This window comes from Ictalurus furcatus, chromosome 13 (assembly GCF_023375685.1).
Source record: "Ictalurus furcatus strain D&B chromosome 13, Billie_1.0, whole genome shotgun sequence".
Lineage (NCBI taxonomy): Eukaryota > Metazoa > Chordata > Actinopteri > Siluriformes > Ictaluridae > Ictalurus > Ictalurus furcatus.
In genome coordinates, this window is record NC_071267.1 from 8366365 (window position 1) to 8389554 (window position 23190).

General features: G+C 40.7%; 1 protein-coding gene across 2 annotated transcripts in view; it reads left to right on the top strand.

Moving 5' to 3' along the window:
• Window positions 1-19358, top strand: part of bicc1b (BicC family RNA binding protein 1b) — a 76692-nt gene extending 57334 nt beyond the window's left edge. Inside the window, exons 8-21 of one of the 2 annotated variants that reach the window (XM_053639113.1) lie at window positions 1249-1500; window positions 4089-4220; window positions 6100-6316; window positions 7060-7221; window positions 9338-9510; window positions 9638-9779; window positions 10538-10691; window positions 12442-12598; window positions 13011-13050; window positions 13744-13898; window positions 14227-14383; window positions 14614-14774; window positions 15290-15389; window positions 16324-19358. In XM_053639113.1, coding sequence (XP_053495088.1) covers window positions 1249-1500; window positions 4089-4220; window positions 6100-6316; window positions 7060-7221; window positions 9338-9510; window positions 9638-9779; window positions 10538-10691; window positions 12442-12598; window positions 13011-13050; window positions 13744-13898; window positions 14227-14383; window positions 14614-14774; window positions 15290-15389; window positions 16324-16454 — 2133 coding nt within the window. In that variant the 3' untranslated portion in view covers window positions 16455-19358. The remainder of the gene's footprint in view (window positions 1-1248; window positions 1501-4088; window positions 4221-6099; window positions 6317-7059; window positions 7222-9337; window positions 9511-9637; window positions 9780-10537; window positions 10692-12441; window positions 12599-13010; window positions 13051-13743; window positions 13899-14226; window positions 14384-14613; window positions 14775-15289; window positions 15390-16323) is intronic. The other variant, XM_053639114.1, reaches the window with a different exon arrangement.
• Window positions 19359-23190: the final 3832 nt, after the last annotated feature.

Sequence of the window (23190 nt, forward strand, 5' to 3'; positions counted from 1 at the left end):
CTTTCAACCCACACTGGTATTAAACTAAAATTTCAGATGAAAAGCTGTACATACTCAATTTGAAGCTTATGTCACAGAGGCTGCTGTTTTTTAATGAAAAGTTCCAACGGCTAGTATGGAGCATGATCTGTTACCCATGATCCTCTCCTCACTTCCAAGTGGCCTGCTGGGTCCAGAGCTAGAGACAAGATGCTCCAGGCCTGCCCCCAGAAGGCCACTTGCAATGTGTGGTATGTGCTGAGAGCTGGGGTCGTAATACCCATTCCAAAACCAAGTGCTTCTACAGGCAGTAAATGGGAGCTAAAGGGGCCACAGAAAACGCAGCATGTTCTCCTCTTCTTCCTGTCCAGCAACTGACCAATAAAAAATCTGGATCATTCCAGAAGGCCAGAAGTATAAAGAATTTTGGTCAAATTCTCAAACTAGAAGATGTGGGTTAATTTTTCTATAACAGCACGGCTCTGAGAGCAGTTCTCATTTTACTATAAGCAACAAGTTTATGTTAATACGCTCGTCCTAATACGTTACTGTTATTAGAATTGTTATTGTTTCTACAGTAACAGCTCATACACCGGGGCTTGTATGGCGGACGCTCCACGTAATCAAAGCCTAATAATAAACTGACGATTTATTATGATATGATGAATTTTTTTTCTGTTAGGAGAAAAAAACGCTTTTATAACATTTATGAAAGGAGTCTCAGTATCAGCGCCTTGTAACAGTCAGTATGTTTTTCCCCGCAGGCGAGTTTTCAGTACAGAGGAGTTTATGCTTTCTGGTTTCTCTGTAAAGTAACAAACTGCATTTTGGTTTTTGTCGTATTGACTTTAACAGAGAGAAAAAGAGAGGCTGGTGAGAGAAGAACGTTTATAGCTGCTATAAAGTAAGTGTTACAAGGATCAAACTTGTTTCATGGACGCTCCATAACGTTAATTATAACCAAAAATGGTTAAAAAGCGCAACGTGTTATTCATTTATAAATTCGAAACTTTTGTCAGATCGCACCGTGTTATTCATTTATAAATTCGAAACTTTTTTGTCAGTATAAGTGGAATAACAAACACCGGGCCTTGCTGTTATATGAAAATAACCCACTTTGGGGTGGTATTACCTCACTCATCCCTTTATTCATTAAAGACGGTTAAAAATGTACAGTTATATGCTGCTCAGTTGATGCTGATAGGTCGGAGGAAAGCCACTAGAGGACCTGACAGATCATTTCAGGCTTGCTTTGTGGTTGTGCTGCAGAGGGGAACGGCCATGTTGCTGGAGCACTTAGCCGGGAGCCTGGCAAGCGCCATTACCGTGAGCACGCAGCTGGACATCGCGCCTCAGCACCACCTTGCCATGATGGGCCGCAACGGCAGCAACATCAAGCACATCATGCAGAGAACCGGCGCGCAAGTGCACTTCCCCGATCCAAACTGCCCGCAAAAAAAATCGACCGTCTATATCCAGGGCACCATCGACTCTGTATGCCTCGCACGCCAGTACCTCATGGTAAAAAGTCTTTCTTTTTCTGTTCTCTTCTGTCCAGCTGACTTGTTTCGTATTTATGTCTTTCCGTTCTTCTTTTTTTTTTGTCTATGTTTTTCTTCTATTCTTCTGTGTATGTGTTTGTGTGTTTGTGTGTGTGTGTGTGTGTGTGTGTGTCTGAATTCCTGCATTCCTCCCACAAGGCAAAATAGAAAACAGTGCCTTTAGCTGTCACATGCTGCTGTGGTCTTCTTCAGATTTCTGGGCCCTCTGGCCGGTTCAGTGAGATATACTGAAGAAGAAGAAGAGGAAGAGAAGATGACTCATTACAGGGTGGTCAGTGAGAATGAGAGCGGGGGTGGCAATACACAGAGCAAAAGAAAAGAAATAGCATAAACATAGGCTCTTCGTTCGGGAACACACAAGTAGAGAATGTTCCCCTTGCACTTTGTGGGAAAACAGTAATTACAGCATCGTGATGCTTCATCTCTTCTTAGCTATGCAGCTCTCATTCGAGGTGATCACAATTAATCCTTAGACTCCACAGTCCTGTTTCATGTGCGGTCAGTAAGCCAGATGTTTGTATAATCAAAGCGTTGTACCATCATGTAGTATGTGTGCACTATTACATTAGTATTATTTACATTTACATTTATTCATTTAGCAGATGCTTTTATCCAAAGAGACTTACAAATGAGGAAATACAAGCAAAGTGATATATCAAGCAGAAAACAATACAAGTAGTGCTAACATACAAGATTTATCATTGAGTTCTAGAGAAGCAAAGTGTGCAGAGTAGAGGAGTAAGAGCCAGAGTAAGTTGTTTATATATATATATATATATATATATATATATATATATATATATATATATATATATATAATGTGTATATATATATATATATATATATATATATATATAATGTGGGGTTGGCGTTTTAGAGGTTAGTTAAGTGCTCATGGAAGAAGTGGGTCTTCAGCTGTTTTTTTGGAAATAGTGACAGATTCTGTGGTCCGTATTGAGGTTGGAAGTTCATTCCACCACTGACGGACAGTCAGTTTGAAGGTTCTTGAAAGGGACATTGAGCCACGCTGAGTAGGAACCACTAAGCGCTGGTCGTTAACCGATCGCAGATTGCGTGAGGGAACATAAGCCTTCAGGAGAGAGTTGAGGTAGGGGGTGCTGTTCCAGACAAGGTCTTGTAAGTGAGCATCAAGGTTTTGAATTTGATGCAGGCAGCTACAGGAAGCCAGTGGAGTGCTGCTGCATTCTGAATCATCTGAAGGGATTTGATGGAGCTGGCTGGGAGGCCCGAGAGTAGTGCGCTACAGTAGGCCAGTTTGAGATGACAAGAGCCTGGACTGGTAGCTGTGTAGCCTGTTCAGTGAGATAGGGTCTGATTTTCTTGATGTTCTACAGAATAAACCTACAGGATGTTATGTTCATATTATCAAAGTTATAAACGTTTGCCAGGATATAATAGTTAATCACAATTATGTGATGATTAGTCAAAAATTTCATTTCAATTCAATTCCATTTTGTGTAAAGCTTTTAACAGAAGACGTTTGAACAAAGCAGCTTTACACAGATCCTTATGTAGGTTTAGATACCTACTGAGTAAGCCAAAGAGGACAATGGCGAAGGGAAAACAACCCTGAGACGACATGAAGGAACCTTGAGATGAAGACCGACTCAAAAGGGAACCCATCCTCTTCAGGGTGACAGCGGATAGTGTGATTAGAAATCTTTACAGTATCCAGTTGTAGAAGAGTCAAGTCAAATGGTGTTGAAAGGGTATTCATTTTGAGCATCAGGGTCTTCATGATTACAGCAGCAGTATCCAGGTGAGTTTATCCACTGAAGGAAGGCTCAAACTCAGGCATCAAGGAAGTACAAATCAGTCATGTTGCCACATGGGACCATCGGCAGCAGCAGAAGACAATCGTATGTCCATGCATACAAGATCAAAAACTTTTAATCAACCACAGCCTGAAATAATTCAGTGCTACATCACTATTTAGTGTATTCTCAGTGGTTCCAGAGCGCCTGCTGGGTTTGTTGAGTTAATGTGCCGAGTTTCCTCAATGCTGTACCTGCTGATGTTGTTCTTTTCAACATGAGAATGAGAGGGTGGATCACAGTAAAATAACTGCAGCTCTGTTACTTTAGGATGTGAGCCAAGTAGTTTTTAAGGCACTTAAAGTTCCAATGATTTAAAACTCTGTTGAAAGTTGCTTTCCATTCTTCCGTTCTCACTGTCTGGTGGTGGTAGTGGAGTGTGTATGTGTGTGTGTGTGTGTGTGCATGTGTTATCTTGGTGGAGACAAAATGTCCTCACAAGGATAGGAATATCTGACCGTTTTGATCTTGTGGGAACATTTGGTTGGTTCCTGTTTTTTTGTTTGTTTTTTTTTAAAACAAAACCTTAATATTACTTTAAGATAACTTTACTTTTATATTTAGGTCTAGGCATAGCATTTAATGCATGCATTAATAATTATGTCTATGGAAGGCCCTTACAAGGATAGGAATAGTAAGACAAATGAGTCTGTGTGTGTGTGTGTGTGTGTGTGTGTGTGTGTGTGTGTGTGTGGACATGGGTGTGACACAGGGCTGCCTCCCACTGGTCCTGATGTTTGATATCAAAGAAGATGTTGCAGTAGATCCACAGTGTGTCACATCTCTCATGGAACAGCTGGATGTGTTCATCAGTGTCAAACCCAAACCTAAACAGCCTAGCAAGGTAAACACACACACACACACACACACACACACACACACACCCAGGATTAAGGTCGTGAAAAGTTCTAACTCATAGGTATAAACCTGTGAAGGAGCCTGAAGGTCTGATCTCATCTCAGGCTGCAGTCAGACTAGTGGATCAGTGCACTGTATGGCAGGCACATGTAGAAGTAGTGTGTGGTTTTTACTTGGGAATCTGGAAACTGGAAAGCTTTCCTCAGCATTCATTTTCATATCCTCGCTCACGGTCAGACGACGAAACAGGATCTCGTGTTTTTCCCCCAAACGGCTCAGTTCCAAATCAGCAGACTGTGCAAATCGCCATTTCAGCGCATAAATCTGCCTTCCTTCAAATGATATGCTGATTGGCCTGTTTGTTATTCCATTTCTCGAAGGGTCGTCTAGTTTAAAAGCAGTACTTCTGAAAACTGCTAGGATGGGCAACATACAGTATATCAGTTGTCGATGATGATGAAGCACGCTCACGTAAGCTGGCCTCCACTTCTATAATCATCTTCATATATTTTAGCTAGAAGGACCGCAACGCAAGGAATGTTTTTCATTACGGTCTTTAAGGAGCGTTTCGATTCATTTGCACAATTTTCCATGTCAAGGGCAGTCACTCAGCCAAGATTTTGCATCAATAGATTTGCACTTTGCAAGTCTGATATGTACGGTACAGCATATCCATTTTTTTTTATATATGTATGTAAATGTTCATAAATTTGCTTGTTAGGCTACATAATATACATTGATTGTGTAAAATAAGAAGGTAGTGATAATGAGTCTTTATTGGTCACGTATACATTTCAGCACAGTGAAATACTTTTTTCTTCACATACCCCAGCGTGTTAGGAGGTTGGGGACAGAGCGCAGGGTCAGCCATGCTACAGTGCCCCTGGAGCAGAGAGGGTTAAGGGCCTTGCTCAGGGACCCAACAGCGGAAGCTTGGGAGTGCTGTGACTTGAACCCCCGACCTTCCGATCAGTAACACAGAGCATTAACCGCCAAGCAACCACTGCCCACCAAGTGTGGGGGCCCGGTGGCTTGGTGGTTAGCACGTTTGCCTTCCTTTTGCCTTGCCTTCCTCTGCCTCTGCGTGGGTGGAGTTTGCATGTTCTTCCCATGCTTCCGGAATATATGTTGTAGGTTGATTGGTATTTCCAAATTGTCCATAGTGTGTGAATTTGCCCTGTGATGGCTTGGTACCCCATCCAGTGTCTTCCCCCCGTGTCCTGAGCTCCCTGGGATAGGCCGCCTGTGACCCTAGGATAAGCGACATGGCAAATGGATGGATGGATGGATACTAACAAATGTAATGCCACCAAAATACAAATAGAAAAATGTCAGCAAAGTTGTCCACGATGGCTCCTCCTATAAGGTTAGTATTCAGCTACATGGTGAAAGTTTGTTTGTATATTACAGAAAGTCATCCTGTGTCCAAAATCACATCTGTCACATCACAACTGTTACTAATGATTTGGATGTGTTTTGAGGAATACAGTTTGTCTCATTTTGGGTGAAGCAGACTTCTATGAGGCAGATTTGTTGGCTATATTAACCTCAAAGATTCAGAGCAAAACCAAAAAAAACCCAAAAAGGTTGTACTAAGCCTAATTCTCCATCGTTCTCCAAGCAATGACCCAAAACGGCACTGATTTCATTGGCATTAATAACATTATATAACTAAAGAATGCCTCTGTATTGAATATTTTTCATGTCAGATGAAAAAATGTGTGCTCGGTTCTTTATCATTTGCCAATTGTGCTTCGATGGATTTCATGATTAAACTCCAACACTGGAAAATACAGAGCTTGTAAAAGTGGATTCTAGGATGTTGTGACTCCATATTGCTTATTTGTTTATTCATTTGTCTACAGTCAGTGATAGTGAAGAGTGTAGAGAGGAACGCTCTGAACATGTATGAAGCCCGGCGCTATCTGCTTGGCCTGGACAGCAGTGGAGTGTGTGTGTCCATCTCCACCTCCTCCAGCAGTAGCAGCAGCAGCAGCCCTCCGTCCGCTTTGACCCCTACTCTCAGCTGCCCTGTGGGCATCGACATCCTCACCTCTGCCGGCTTGGGTCTCACCAGCCTGGGTAAGAGAAACGTGGCATGCTTCCTCCTGGAGTAGGCTATAAAATATGTTATAATATGTAGTAACGAATTAAATAAATAAACAACCTTTTGTTTTATTTTATTGAAAGTATCAGGAGAGTGAATTGTTACTGAAATGGTTTATTAGCAGTTCATTGTGAGTGGTGATCTTTGGGCCTCGTTTATCAGTCGTTTAGTAAAGTTGTGTGTAAATTTCTTCCAGGTGTGTTGATGAATGCCAATGTGTAGGTGTGTTGATGAATGCCGATCACTCGTCAATTACAAATTGCACACAAAAAGCTCACAAACCAGTAAACGAGAAAATGATGACTGAACAGTGAAAGAGCTTCCTATGCGCAGTGTGCGATAAATCTTCTACTAATGGAGCTCGTCCATTGAAGCGTGTCGGCTGCCACAGGCACAGATTAACTCTTACTCCTTCTATAGGATGGCATTTCTTTTGTCCTAATTAAAAAGCTAGTCTTATTTGATTTAATTTATGGATTTGTTGATTCACATTACTGACTCTCATTAGACGTGATTTTCACAAACCGAGGAAGTCTTGTAGGATATGGACACTTTGGATATGAACTAACTGGATTTTCGTGAATACCACATTTCTTGTGTAAATGCTCCTGCTTATGATTTACGAGTAAATAAACCATACATCCTTCTTTATTTTCTTGTTTTGTTAGTAGAGGAGGGACAGTATGGCTCATGGTTCTGATTTCTACATATGTTTCAGGTCTGCTTGGTCCTACAGCTGCTTCTCTAAGTGCCCCGTCCACCCCCAACTCTCTCCTTAACGCCCTCAACAGCTCTATCAGTCCCCTGCATGTCCCCTCCTCTGGAACACCTAGTCCTACACTTTGGTCCAACTCGCTGGCCAGTCCAACTAGCACACCAGGTGTGAGAAAAATACACACGTGTGAACACACCATTTTCACCAACTGATTTTCAACCAGTCTACATAGTAGTGAACTTAGAAGCTTGGGCTATAGATCAATTGCAGTGTTTTAATTTTAACTTGGCCACGCAGTAAAGCTTTTTACACACTTAAACACAAAAAACACCCACACCCACAAATGCGCACGTCTAACAGAATTGATACATCATAGCAACATTAGCTAAGCTAGCCAGTTGTACCAGTGTTACCAGCTAAGTGATTAGCCTAGATAATGCTACCTCTCCAGCAGTACCTGTTTGATTTAAGCAGTAAGCTAAGTTCACAAACGAGCTAGCAAACACGCTTCTACGTATTTGATCATGTAGATAAAACCACACATTAGCAAGCTATTTTAGATTCGGCTATTATGTTATGTAAACTGCTAGCCAGAGTAGCTAGCAAACTAACTAATATTAAGTTGAGAAAGAATAATGTGCAATAACCCCTGCATTTTAGCTCTGTGCTTATTCAAATACATTTATTGACACTATAAAAAGGCTAGTAAAAAAGTATTTAAAGGAATATCTTGACAAGAAATTAAATGTACATAATTTACCATTGTCCATAAATATATTCAATCAGCCAAGACATGTACAACATTTACTTCTTTTATTTTGCACTGGAGCTACGAGGCTAATAAAGTTAATTCATGGACACCAGTTTCAGCCAAAACCTTCTGTGAATGTGAATACACACGTGCGCGCGCGCGCGCGCGCACACACACACACACACACAGAGAGAGAGAGAGATTAACCTGCCTTGAACAACTGGACTCGTTTGTTTTCCTTGCTGCTGATTTGGTATTATTCTGCCCCCACAGGCTCCACCCCCCAAAGTTTGAAGCTGGAAATATACTGGAATTCTGAAGGTTGTGTGGATAATAATATAATAATTTATTTCCGCTTTAAATTTGTATTTGTTTATCCAGACTCACGCTGCTTTTTAGTAAATCATTTAGTATTTCTGCAGACAAATTTGGGTTTCCATTCAAACATTTCACAGTTTTAAACTAATTCCCAAAAAGCCTGCAAATGGAAATGTGAATGTTTCTATCAACTATGGTCATAAATATCCTGAAGACGGTCGTGTATGGGAAGAAAAGCACCAAAACAGCAGCATAATGGGTAGTTTTGACATTTGATTCATTCATTCATCTTCAGTAATCATTTTAATCATCTTTTTAATCATCATTTTAATCATCTTCAGCAATCATGGTGTAATTTGTCGTTGTTGTTGTTGTTGTTTTTGATGTTGTTTTCTTAAATTTAAATTTAATTTAATTATGTCTCTTTTTCTGTCCAAACAGTGCACTAGTCTCCCCTATACCATCATTTATTCAGAAAAAACTTATTTCCATCATTCTTTTTTATGCATCTCATCAATTGTCAATAGTCTATCAATAGTGTTATAACTAAGTGTTATATTATTTATTTAGGCATTTTTGCAAATATATTCAGGCATTTATTGCTAAATTCAGGGTATTTTTGTTTACATTTTCGAAATTCACATAGAAAAGTTCGATGTAAAATGTCTGTGTTAAAAATCTTAGCCTCCAGTGCAAACTTTGACCATATTTGTGGTTAGGAGAAAAAAATTTGTCAATTATTATGTTTATTTTGTAACTTATTTTGTGTGAATAAATACACAGTACAGCGAAAAGTTTGTGGATGCCTGATCATCACACCCATATTTTGGTCTTTCCCAAACTGTTTCCACAAAGTTGGAAGCACACAATTGTGTAGAATGTCTTCACATGCTGTAACATTACAGTTTCCCTTCCCTGCAACTAAGAGGCCCAAACCTGTTCCAGCATGACTGAACGTCAGGCCTCCTCACTAAACATCAGTGCCTGACCTCACTAACGCTCTTGTGGTTGAATGAGAATAAATCCCCACAGCCACGCTCCAAAATCTAGTGGAAAGCCTTTCCAGAAGAGTGGAGGTTATTATAACAGGAAAGGAGGATTAAATCTGGAATGGGATGTTGAACAAGCACGTATGAGTGTGAAGGTCAGGTGTTCACATACATTTGACTATATAGTGTATATAATGAGGTTTTTTTTTACCAAAATCTCAAGGTTTTTCATCGCCCCTGATGATCCATCCAGCCACTCAGGCCACACTGACCAACATCCTGCTCCAGAGTTACACGCAGAATACACCATCCCCTCCACCTGGCCTTGCCCCAATAGACCCACAGGTCAATGGAGTCACAGACTGCAGCAAGGCCGTTTCCTCCCTCAACGGCAAGGTAACATAGCCTCGAATATTTCTCTACCAGTCAGGGTAGAAAAGATGAATATGGTAAAATGTTCTATGTCATGTGAATGAAAAAGGTGTGCACTCTGAAATGGATCTGCATCTGTTTTGTGCTGTAGCACTCCAGCTCTATGTACAGCAGAATGGCCACTTCCTCACTGGCTGACAAAGTTCTGAATGCGGCACATGGAGATCCTGCCCAGGACGCCAGCACACACTGTCCCTCTGAACCACTGTCCAGCAAGTCCAGTCAGGATCAAGGTACTCCCACTGTTGTATGGATGTGAACATATTTAGCATACTCACATGATTATTGCTCCAGTCTTTCATGCATTCGATCTGGTTTTAGTTTATGTCATTAAGGTTCAGGTTTACTTGGCACCTAGTGCAATTGTCTTTATGTATATTTAGGAATCGTCGCATAGACAAGCTATTATCTCTAAACTGTAAGTTTACATTTGTATACTTGTTATGCTTGAGTAGTAGAATCTCCAGGAAGAAATTGTTGCTCCTGCTGCTGTTAGTGCCAGCTATGAAGGAGTTAGTAGCTAATTCTCATGTTATTCAGGGATAAATGTGGTGAACTGCTTGATTGGCACCAACCCCTTGACATTTCTTTTGACTGAAATTGGATTGTGTTGACTTTGGCCGGTTCAGTTATGTATTAATGTGTGTTTGGTTCCAAATGGTTAAGCCATGCTTTCCTGAAGGCCAAGCATTTCCGTATTCCTGCATTGTAACCATTAAGATGTGTTTGAGTTGGCTGCACTTCCAAAAGCCAGGATAAGGGTATGGTTTTTGTCCTTCACTCAGACTAGGAGTCAATTAAACTAGAGTTTCCTGTCTCTGGTGAGCAGTGAAGCTGTAATGAGGGCGGTGGACTCCAGATTCCTTTATGTCAAGAGTAGTCATGCTATACAATTGTTAACCGAAGATGTCTGTCATTTGGCTCAGAGCTGTGTGTGTGTGTGTGTGTGTGTGTGTGTGTGTGTGTGTGTGCATGGGTGTTTGTGATTCAGGATCTGATACTTTCGTGGAGGTGGGCATGCCGCGGAGCCCCTCACACTCGGGCAACAGCAGTGAACTAAAGCAGATGCTGGCCTCCTGTAAAACAGCCTCAGGCAAGAGGCAGGCTGTGGAGTTACTGCAGGGCACAAAGAACTCTCATTTACAGTATGTTCTCACATTCTTACCACTAGATTATGGTGTGTATTGTTACTAATGATATAATGATATGGTATAGAAAAGCACTAACAGACAGGTATAGAGTAGCAGCTTACCAAATCAATCTTGATCTCACATTTTTCATTGTTTCTATTGCCATGTGAGCATGTATATACTGTACATACATATCCAAGTCGAATTTGGTTACCTTTCCTGTCCAGGTATGGGTAGCGCTAGAAATAGTTCAGGCCATTGTCACTGGATAGAATGCTTTTCTACATGACAGAACGGTACGGCAAGCATCAATAGTAGCATAGTGATTGTCTGACGATGTTTTATTTTCTCTTCAAATGTATTTTTCCTGGCAGCTTTAGAAAATATTACCCCATAAATGTATTTATCATAAAATGTATTTATTTAAAATTTATTCAAATTTGTTTTTATTTATTTACTTAAGTTTTCATATATATATATATATATATATATATATATATATATATGTATATATATATATATATATATATATATATGTATATAGGCCATGTGTGTGCGGAGTTTGCATGTTCTCCCCGTGCTGCGGGGGTTTCCTCCGGGTACTCCGGTTTCCTCCCCCAGTCCAAAGACATGCATGGTAGGCTGATTGGCATGTCCAAAGTGTCCGTAGTGTATGAGTGGATGTGTGAGTGTGTATGTGATTGCCCTGCGGTGGATTGGCACCCTGTCCAGGGTGTACGCCGCCTTGTGCCCGATGCTCCCTGGGATAGGCTCCAGGTTCCCCGTGACCCTGAAGGAAGGATAAGCGGTATAGAAGATGATGGAGATATATGTGTGTGTATATATATGTATATATATATATTTATATATATATATATATATATATATATATATATATATATATATATATATATATATATATATATATACAATCATATTCTCTGAGGTTGACAGAAACCTAAATGGCTTCCTGTTCCCTGTGTTGTGCTCATAGGGTAGTATAACAATTTTTTTAATGACCTTTCCATGCCATTCACAAGTCACATAAAAGTGTTACATATTTTAACTTCCTCTTACAATGTTTGCACTCATAATGATCTACTTTTTTACTGAATGTATTGGCACACTTGGATTTATTTGGATCATTGCTTCTTATTTATTACAAGAGAAAGAAAATTTATTTTTGAATTTGAGTAACCCACAAACTCCTCTTACGTTTATTAGTATCTGATAGGAAACATACACAGGTTGTTAATCAGGATGTGTATAGTCAAGGAATTGGATTGCTGTCTGTAACATACTGTACCACAGTGTTTACCGGAAACCTAGTCGCTATTAACCAGCATAAGCCGTGTGTCCCAGCAGGTCTTCTTCTAGTGCTCAGGGCAGTTTTAAAGGTCAGCGGCAAACATCAAACAACTTACTTAAGTAGGGCAATAAATTGCTATGAATGCTATCTATGCCTGCAGGTGTGTGACTCATGTAGAAGAATTGCATTGAATCAAATGAATAGTCTCCAGTGACAGTATGCTTCTGAAGCAGACGGTTCTATGATGTTGAGAGCATGTATACTAGAGACTAGAGTCACTTACAGTAGGTTATTGGAATAGATTTTTTCTGTTGTAAATTAGGAAGGTGTTGCCATCACTGTCGTCATTATATTACAAGTAAACACTACTTTCTGTTCTCTTTCCTGCTCCGTCTCCTGCTCTTTATTTCTCTCTCATTCCCTCTACTCTACCGTTTTCTGTCTCTGCCGCTCCAGTTCTGACTGTTTGCTTTCCGACTCGGACTCCAGTGCTTCCGAGAGTCCCGTGGCAGATAAACGGGCTCCAGGCAGTGAGAGAGCAGCCGAACGAGCCGCCCAGCAGAACTCAGAGCGCATCCGTCTCCCGCCGCAGTCCTCCTTCTCCAACATGCAGGTACTCTAGCATGTGCCTTTTCATGTCCTCCATCTTCTGTTTCATTTTCTGTTAGGCTACAGCATCCGTCACAGTGTTCAGGAAATAGACTTCATGTCTGTAACAAAAATTTATATGCTAAATCTGTTTCAGTGAGCCATGCTGCGTAGGTTTGAATGTACTGTATTTTTGTTCCCAGTGTCTCACATGCTAAGGGTCCTCTCAGACTTTGTGTTTTTTTTTTTGTTTACTGGACCTAGTATAAAGTAAACATAAGTCTGTCCATTAGTGTATGGTAAATACTTGTGACAGAATGAGGCAGTGTTTAGTTTGTGCCTTTGCTTCTCTGTAAAGCAAGCTGACAGGCGATATAGGATGACAGTCCTCTTCCCCACATAGCCTAAACACTCTCTGATTCACTCTTTCTCTCTAGGCCTTTGATTATGAGCAGAAGAAGTTGCTGGCAACCAAAGGTATGTGGTAGACAAACTTAATCTCTATTGAAGTGTTGGTGTCCTGCTTATGAATTTTAGAGTCTTCTTTTCATCCCCGATTTCCTGTCTCCGGTTTCCTCTCACTCCAAACCACGGTTTCCACTTCCTCCAAAACCACGCCGGTGGTTAGACTGGTGACTCGAAATTGCCCCTAGGTGTGAATGAGTGTCCGAATGTGTGTGTTCATGGTGCCTTGAGATGGACTGGCATACAATTCAGGGTGATAGGCTCCAGATCCAGCGCCACCCTGTTCAGGATAAAGCGGTTAATGAAGACGAAGGAATGAATTAATGTTCATAACAAAATAAGGCTGCATGTATGTTTAATCCACCGTGCCAGTAGAATAGAACTGCTGATTTTCCAAGGGCAGAAGATCTGGCAGTGTTCAGCATGTCATTACAGCCTTGGTTCATTTTACAATAAACATCCTGCAATACTGTTACAATAAACAAGATCCTAATAAGCTCTTTCTCCGTTCCATGTGCTGGTCGTGCATTAACGATGCCAAGTAGTAAAATATTATTATTAATAGAGTGTACCTGACATTGCCACTGCTTAGTCAACATTCTTGTTTTGATTGATTTATTCAGGGCACATCGATAAAAGTAGTTTGTACGTTTGAAATTATGGTAAGGAATTCACAGAAAGACCTGTGGTTCGGTGCATTTTCAGCCATGCTGAAGAAGCCGGTAGTGACAGAGGTGCGAACGCCAACAAACACGTGGAGTGGCCTGGGTTTCTCCAAGTCCATGCCTGCGGAAACCATCAAGGAGCTGCGTAGGGCCAACCATGTGTCCTACAAGCCTACAATGTCCACTACTTACGAGGTGAGAACAGCCACTGCGTCTTCTCACGGTGTTTTGGGAATGGGTTACCATGTCTAGAGTGAAGCCTTAGGTCTGACAGTAGTTGATGAGCTGCAGAAAGTGCTGAGAATATTTGAGAACCTGTTTGAGAGCATTTACTGGTCAGTGATGAGGAAATGCAGACTCGGTGTATTGAGTCGGTGTTTGTTCAGAGTTGATACAGTGCTTGATACTGAAATTTAGACTCAAGGCAAATCTCTTGGACGTTCTGAGATCATTTTTTCGAGGTCAGTGAGTTAGGGATGCTTGTGGCTAAAGTGAACAGTAGTGATGGAGCCATGTGTCATAGCAGGGATCTCCGCTATCGCTGTCACGCTCCAACAGCAGAGAAGGAGTGGGAAGTGGCAGCGACTCGGACAACTGGAGGGAGAGGAACGGGAGCGGGCTCCCGTCACACAGCGATTTCCCAACACCTATCAGTCCCAAGAGGAAGCAGAACAAGTCAGGTAAGACCTGCAGTCCTCCTTCAAGACTGTTGATCTACCTGGACAGTTGAGGACCACATGACCACAGTTGCGCTCTTTGGGACAGGGTGGATTTGCCAGTGAGGTGAAAACACTTTGCTCAAAATTGCTATGCTGGCTAACAAAAACTAGTTGCTTTAATAATATACTAGTGAATTAGACACGTTAGCGTGTTTGAATAGAGCAGTTCTGTTTATGTCTCTCTCTTACAGTGGAACACTATTTGAGCAGCAGCAACTACATGGACTGCATCTCCTCAGTGACCGGGAGTAACGGCTGTAACCTCAGCACCTCTGTGAAAGGCTCCGACCTGCCAGAGCTCTTCAGCAAGCTGGGCCTAGGGAAGTACACAGATGTCTTTCAGCAACAGGAGGTACTGGCTTAAAAAAAAGGAATTTCTAGGAGGTGCTCACTATTATCAAATAGAGGTTTAAAATATTATCCTTTGCTATAGAAGAAAGTTGTCAGGCTTAAGAACCCCCAGCTGGGCCATGTTGTATTCCAGTCATATAATCAGATTTCTGAATGCATAAACTTGGAGCAACTGTGTTTCTAATTAGAATCTAGCCCAGACATTGGACTACTTATTGGAAGGTCATGAGTTCAAATCCCAGCACTGCCAAGCTGCCACTGCTGGGCCCTAGAGCAAGGCCCCTAACCCTCAACTGCTCTGTTTTATAAATGAGATAAATGTAAGTCGCTCAGGCTAAGGGTGTCTGTAAGATGTAATATAGAATCTACCAAAAAAAACCTGGACTCATTTGAGATGCTGAATTTTAAACATCTGGCCTAAGAGAATGAGAATCCAAACTGAGAATTGTGCGTTAGACCATTCGAGATATGTCAGCTCCTACAGGGTCAATAGACACCATTTTGTCTGCCTCACAGATTGACCTGCAGACGTTCCTCACTCTGACCGATCAAGACCTGAAGGAACTGGGCATCACCACATTTGGAGCTCGCCGGAAAATGCTGCTGGCCATCTCAGGTACATCTTTTCTCCTACTATCCTAACTGATAAAAAAAAAGACATTCAGATTCTCAGAAGACCCAGCCATAATTCCTCTTAAGAGTGGATGAATGAATGAATGGATGGATGGAGCTGTCAGCTACTAGTGTACATGCCAGGCTCCATGTGATTGTCTATATCTATATCTAGATACTAGACTGTCAGCCATTTGAGTTTGTTCCCATGTTTGGCAGTCTTTGGTTTCAATCAAAATTTGCACAAATCATTGCAATCCACTTTGAACATAGTTGCGGCAAAAGCACCAACCATCAAATAACAATAACGGCTTTCTACAATGTAACAAGGGTGATTCCTTTGATGCAGTGGTCCCCCAGTGGATTAAAATACAGAGTCTAGGTCTGAGGTTAGCGCAATACTGCCTTTTTCAGTGTTAATGCTTGTTATATTTGGGCAATGCTGACATGCTTGTGAATTCCAGAGCTTGGAGGTACAGAAAGGACAAGGCCAATTTGTGCTGAGGACAGGAAATGCCTGTGGGCCAGTGTTTATTTCTCTTGCTGAGGTCTTGAGCCAGTCAAAAATGTAGTATAGTCTGGCTTGATGGAATCATGTGCTGAGAGAAGAGCATCCTCCCTCACTTTTTGTGTCCTCTGTAAGAAAAAAAAACATTCCATGGAGCTCTGGATCTGTTAAGCCTGTGTATATGTAAATGCTCTCTACAGATCAAAAGTACTTGCTGTGTATTAGATAGATAGATTGATAGAGAGAGAGAGAGAGAGAGAGAGAGAGAGAGAGTACCACATACTACCAAGACACACTTATCTGTAAATCAATAAGTAAGGTAGATGCATACAGTGACATTTGGGATAAGTTTTTATTGTGTCTTGCAATGTTAAAACGGACATAATTCATAAGGTGCATTATTTACTAATGTTTTTGGTGTGTTTTACAGATCTGAACAAGAACCGAAGGAAACTCTTTGAGCCACCAAACATCCGGTCTTCGTTCCTGGAGGGCGGCGCCAGCGGGCGTCTGCCACGCCAGTACCATGCCGACATTGCCAGTGTGAGTGGGCGCTGGTGAGCCCTGGTCCATCCGCCCTTATGTTACTGATGCACAGACAGCCTTAACTGCACAAAGCCAATCCTGATGCCTTAATAAACAATACTGGACCAAACCCTGGGAATCAGTGCCAAAAAAAAACACACACACACAAAGAATGTCTTTGGAAAGGAGGTTGAGTTTGGAGGACTTGTGTAAATGTTGATTATTATGTACAATATGGTACTCTATGCAGTATAGTACTCATGTGGAAATGAAGGGAATGCTGAAGGATTCATAAAGCTCCTGCACTGTTGTTGTATAAGGAGCTATCTGTGTACTTAGTTCAATTTTTTTATTTATATCCTTGTCTTAGACTTGTGTCATACTAATTCTTTGCACTTTAAGAGTACTAAATACTTTGCCTGTGGGCTGATTCCTCTCTAGTCTGCCCTACAAGATGTGCATGGAGCGTATATAGCACTTACAAGGTTTCGATTAAGACCCTACAGGTCCTCTTTTTATTTTCAGCTTTTTAATCATGATGCATTGGAACTCCAATTGTTTACTCCTCACTTTCATTCATACAAGATACATTTCAAAGAGAATTTTTAGGCCTCTTTGGTTAGCTGACACACGAACAAAGACCCTGACTGCAGTCTCTCTGATCATCACCAGCAAGCCACAGGTGTGCATCGGGACTAGGATTGCAACCAAAAAAGAAAAGATCTCGGACTCAGCAAGCCTCAATTTAAGATCTTACTACATACAAAGAAAGTATGTAGCTGTACCACGGCATTGTCTCAGTTTGGAGGGGATTTTAGTTCATTGTGTCATTCTTATGTTATGTTCCAGTAACAGCAGTGCATTTAGCAAAAAGCTATTAGCACTAGATGGTGTAATGCATGAAAAAAAAGACAGAAATGACAAATTTATTTATATTTTAGAAAATGTAACCGAGTTCCTCTGGAAAATATTGCAGATGGATATAAATAAAAATAACTGTAGGTAGCAGGTGCGATTGGTCAGACTTGGGCAGCAGTGCCAACATTTATGGTTTAGCCATACCATGTATTGCTTTTTACCCCATTTTATCGCTATGGCGATACTGGAGTTGCCTGAAAACAATGATTCCATACTCTTTTTCAGAAAAAGCAGCAGTCAGACCAAACATGAATAAAATTCTCCCAGTGGAAACACAAATTCACTGAAGGGGAAAGGACGCAGGACATGATTTGCTCTTGGTACTGGTTATTTCTTTTCACGCTGGCTTTATCTAGGTGAACTTTGACCTGTGAATTTACAAATCTCGGATTTGTCAGCCAGTAGCTTCTTTGATTGTGGTAACTTTGATTGTTTAAAAAAAATGGGATAGCTGCTTATTATTAAGTATCAGTCACACCAGCCCCCCACCCCACCCCACCCACACATTCTTCTCATTGTTTCCTGGCACACATCTGAAGGAAATTAGCTGTTTTCTCTCTAACTCCCAGGATTTTCTTGTTAGCAACCTTTACTTCCCTTCACACACCTCTACCAAGGCTGAAACACACACTCACACACTCAGTGTGAATATTTGAGCAAATCCTGAGCATTACTAATGGAACGCTTAGTTTGCAAGGTTTTAACTACCTCTTCGTCTGCCTTTCACCACTTTCTTTATGTTACACAACTTTAAAATAAGACATTTCGAGAGTTCAGTTGTGTGTTTTATCAGATTCATGCAAATTGTAGGTTCCTTATGTGATATTGCAGAAGCAAGGGTACGAGTTGCATAATCTGGTCAGCGTAGATGCACGCAAAACTGTGAATGTTACCAGTCGTTCTCTCACGGTTCAATCCATCAAGTGCCTTTTTCGAAGCTTTTCAAAAAAAAAAAAACCCCATCTGTAGTATTTCATAACATTACAGCGTTTTGACATGGATGTACAGTAGCTAAACCACTCATGGAATAATCTCGCAGCGCATTGCTTAATCTTTACATGTATAGTATTATTGTATTTGCATTTAATTGTTCCATATGTTGTGTATGACCTTACATGTGAGTAGAGGTACTGTTGAAATACATATTGTGCATATTGCAGTTTTATAGTCTTTTATACTTTTGCCTACTAGTTTGTCATGGTCATTTCCAGACAGCAGCAGATGATTAATTAGCAGTTGGGTATGTAGTGTTTGACTTTAGGTTTTATACCAAATATGGTATGTACAAGCGGAAGAAAAAACTTCCTGTCAGTATTAACTGCAAAATCAAATCGACCGACTATGCAAAGAAATCGCTTTGCCATATAATGAATGTTTTCTACTTAAAGCACCGCAGTCTTGTTCCAATCAAGTTCACAGGCTGCCTGATTTCAGTATATTGCTGCCTTGATATACCTGATTAGTGCTTTATATGCATCAAATGCTATTTTTGTATTTGTGTGATTTGTGAGCGACCAAACTGTAATTGATTTGTAGATTTATTTTTCTTTCACTCCCTGAGAGGAGACAATAAGGGAACAGAAAAATTTGTCTTAATATTTTGACATGGCCTTGTGACCAGGGCCAGCACTTTTTTTTTTTCTTTTCCTTTTTGTTTTTGAGGATCTTGAGTCACAACCAAATGAACAAATGCTCCGTGATAATCATGTACAGTGGTGTACAAGATAACGGTATTTGGAGCATTCGTATTGCTGATAAGGGAATAAACAAAAGCACTAATTTGTATTGCTCTGCCAAATGTTTTATCATCCCTGTCATACATATCTTTTAGATGGATACGATGTAGTTGGCCAGTGCCTTGCAAATGACTCTTTTGGAATCTGTGAGTTTGACACAGATAAAATACTCCTTGGTACTGTTATGATATAACGTTGTATTAATGCCATGAACATGTGGTACGATTGAATGTTCTTTACATGTCGGAGGCCTTGTTACAAACGAATAAAATGTACGTAAACCTTTCAGATGTTGCATTTCTCGTTCTGTGTGTACTCGCATTCTCTTTGAAATGGTTTGTGTTGCAAACCAAGACAAGACTTACTCGAGCCCTAAATCCTGGTAGTTCCGTTTAATAACAAAATCTTTTTCAAATACAATGAAGACAAGTGCAGTTTGCCAGATCCTCAGTGATCCATCTCTCTGGAATCCTCCAGTGAACCCGTCCACCCCTAGTATAGCTATTTGCCGGCTCAGCTTTATCCATCCATTTGCTGTTGCTAGGCACAAGCCATGAATGTGACCACACCCACGCTGACTTTTTATAATGACACAAATCTGCCCATGACCTCAGCAGCACACACATTCCTCTCATGAGAGCTAACATTCTTTTTATGCAACGCTGTCTGACCAAACTATTAACCAAAACTCGGCAAATTACAGGCAACTCTATGTCTAGTATAGAGGAGAGCTAGACTGCAATATTTAATCTGAAAATAGCATCTCTCTCTATTTTTTCATCTTGTATTGTAAATTCAGACTCCCATGCCAAAGTTATTCCAAAATAAGGACGGTTGATTCGTGGCCTGCGGTGGAGGCATCAAAAAATTCAACAATTTACTTTTTTAGACTAGTTTTATTTTCCTCTGGTGAGGTTTTGTCTTTGCCCTTTTAATCCAGCCACATTGTTTGGCTCATGGACACATGAGGGAGAGGACAGAGGCACTGAATTCCCTGCACCACATCAAAAACCATCTAGAATGAATTCGACGGATGCAGCAAATAGGAAACCATCCACCAGTGCCAATTAGGAAGTATTTTTTTAATGAAGCGTGTACAGAAAATGACCAGAAAAAAAACGATTTTTCTTCCTGCCATTTTGAGAGATCTGTCATTTCCGTCCAAATCTGTTTCTCATTAAGGTATTAGAGTTACCAGAGGATTTCTAAATATCTCTCCAGTGTGCACTCTGACCACATGGTGTTTTTCGTTACAGGAACAGAGAGCAAATGATCTTTGCTCTTGGAAAAAGTTCAGCTATCATCAAGTATCCAAGTACACAGGCCTTGTTTCAGAGCTAAAGTTAAGACCTGATGGGGTTGATGGGTCAATCGAGTCTAATCGTATCAAATTAGACTGGAAAGAACTGAAAGCCCGGATGTCAGAATCTGTCTGCAGCTTGTCTGCGTCTCTCTATATGCCTGGCTCCAATAACATATTTGCTGACAAGCACACAGTCTTGTGATTACTCAGTGAGCTCCTCAGCATTCACGACCAGAGAGGGGCTCGGTTTCCTCCTGCTTTTTTCATTTCCGAGCTGGCCATGTTGTAGCTGTTCTTAGGCCTACATGAGACAATGAAAAATGAGTCTTTCATAAATATTATGGCTGTAAATTTGCAGCAAAAACAGCCCAATATGGGATAGGATTACATGTTACAAAAATTAAGCAGCTAAAGAAAGAATTTCCCTTACACCTTAAAACGCTAAGAGCCTCGCTGTGTTTTATTCTGTTTTCACTAGAGGGCGATAAAAGCATAAATGTGTGCAATAGCATCTGGCTTCCCCTTTTTACTGTGTTTAAATTATTCATCAGTACAATTTATTAATAGAACCAGCTCCTTAAGAGTACAAAAATGACTCTAGGGAGGATGTATTGTTTCATTATTGATTATCTTCCCTAGAGTTTCTTCACAATACTAACCTTGAAAAGCTTCTCATTGACTTTGGCAGGATTGGGTTTATAGTAGTATCACTTTTATCCACCCTGAACAACATGTATATTCATCTTTAGAGTTCTTTAGAGATCTTTAATGGCATCCAAAATTCTGAGATTTTACTTGAAAATTCTTTCATTCAACTACATTAAGAGAGCGATGCAGCAGCACTTTAGTGTTTCTAGCTCTCTCATCTCATCTGTACACTCTGCTTGAACGGTTCAGGTTCCAAAGATTCAACGTTCATGATCCTATCGCCATCAATGCAATCACGCTTGTCATCTCATAGCTCGCTAACTAGCTGAGTCAAGTCTCTGCCGTAAATGTATCGTATAGCTGCATTGCATACTGGGAGTTTGAGGCATTCCAGCATTTGCTGTCTTGACTACTTCTATATTCGATTTCTCCTTCATAGGACATTAAATGTCACTGGAAAATGATGAGTCAGAAAAGAAGCTCTTGCGTTATTGTTTTTAAGGAGCTCACATCTAAATCTCACTTTAATGTATGAGAGCGTTGATTTTTTCTCCTATTAAACACACATGTGACGTAAGAATAACAAAAATACAAACAAATTATGACCAGATTTATTAAGCATAGCACAAATATTTTAATATATACATATGTAATGTGTTTCAGGGTGGAGTTTTCCTTCAAATACGTTATGTAAACATCAAGCAGCTTATTTTATCTTGTGCACTTCAGTCTATACAGTTGAAATCAACATTATTCGACCCCAGTGCAAATCAGGTTTATTGCCAAAATGTACAGACTTTCAGCTGTTTGTGATGAATAAATAAAACAAAAGCAATTGAAATAGTTCAACACAATGAATGCTTCAAGTGGTTTCCCCAAATTCAACTGAAAATGCAACTTCTAATGACTTCTCCAGTTTCAAAATTATTCAACCACTTCATGGCAAGCATCTTTTAGTACTTAGTAGAGCACCCTTTTGCTGTTATGACCTGCTGCAAATGAGATGTATAGCTTCTGGCAGCGTTCCTGAGGAATCTTAACCCAGTCCTCATGAGCAATGGCCTCCAGTTCAGTAATATTCTTGGGTTTGCGTGCTGCAACCGCCTTCTTCAAATCCCACCAGAGATTTTCTACGGGGTTCAAGTCAGGTGACTGTGATGGCCCTGTAGAATCTTCCAGGACTCCTGCAACCAAGCCTTGGTGGAATTTGAGGTATGCTTGGGATCATTGTCCTGTTGGAAGGTCCAGTGACGCCCAAACTTCAGCTTCCTCACAGACGACATGACGTTTACTCCTAGGATTTCCTGATACTTCAATGAATCCATCTTGCCTTCCACACACTGCAGGTTTCCAGTGCCAGGAGATGCAAAGCAGCCCCGGAGCATCACTGAGCCACCACCATGCTGTGGACAGAGTGTTCTTTCTTCATTCTTCTTCATACCGCTGATCCATCGTGCCAGAAAGTTCCAGTTTTGTTTCATCGCTCCACAGAACAGAATCCCAAAACTTCTGTGGCTTATTTATATGATTTTGAGCGACTTTGCTTGTGCTTCTGGGTCAGTAGTGGTGTATGTCTTGGAGTTCTGGCATGGAAACCTTCTGCATTTAGTACGTGCCTTACTGTGCTCACTGAAACCTCAGTGCATGTTGCCACCAAGTTTTGCTGCAGGTCTTTTGCAGTCACTCGAGGGTTTTTCACAACCTGCCTTCTCAGAAATCTCAGTTGCAGCCGTTGATAGCTTCCTTTTTCTGCCCCGTCCAGGTAGTTCATAAATTTTCTACCCCTAGCCAGTTCACGTATTTCATGTGTTCCAGCTCATGCACACCTGGTGCAACTGATGAAGCCCTTAATTATTTGCATTGGGTGTGCTTGAGACAACATCTGTTTTGCACATTTGTGCTGTTGTGAGGGATTCTATTCATGGGGTTGAATAATTTTAAGACTGGAGAAGCCATTATAAATAGTATTTTCAGTTGAATTTGGAGAAACCCCTTGAAGCATTCGTTGTGTTGAACTATTTCAATCGCTTTTGTTTGATTTGTTCATTACAAACAGCTGAAAGTATAAATTTTGACAATAAACCTGATTTACAATGGGGGTTGAATAATTTTGATTGCAACTGTATGTCATATCACAGCAAACCAGTGACTATTTTTCCCATCCTGC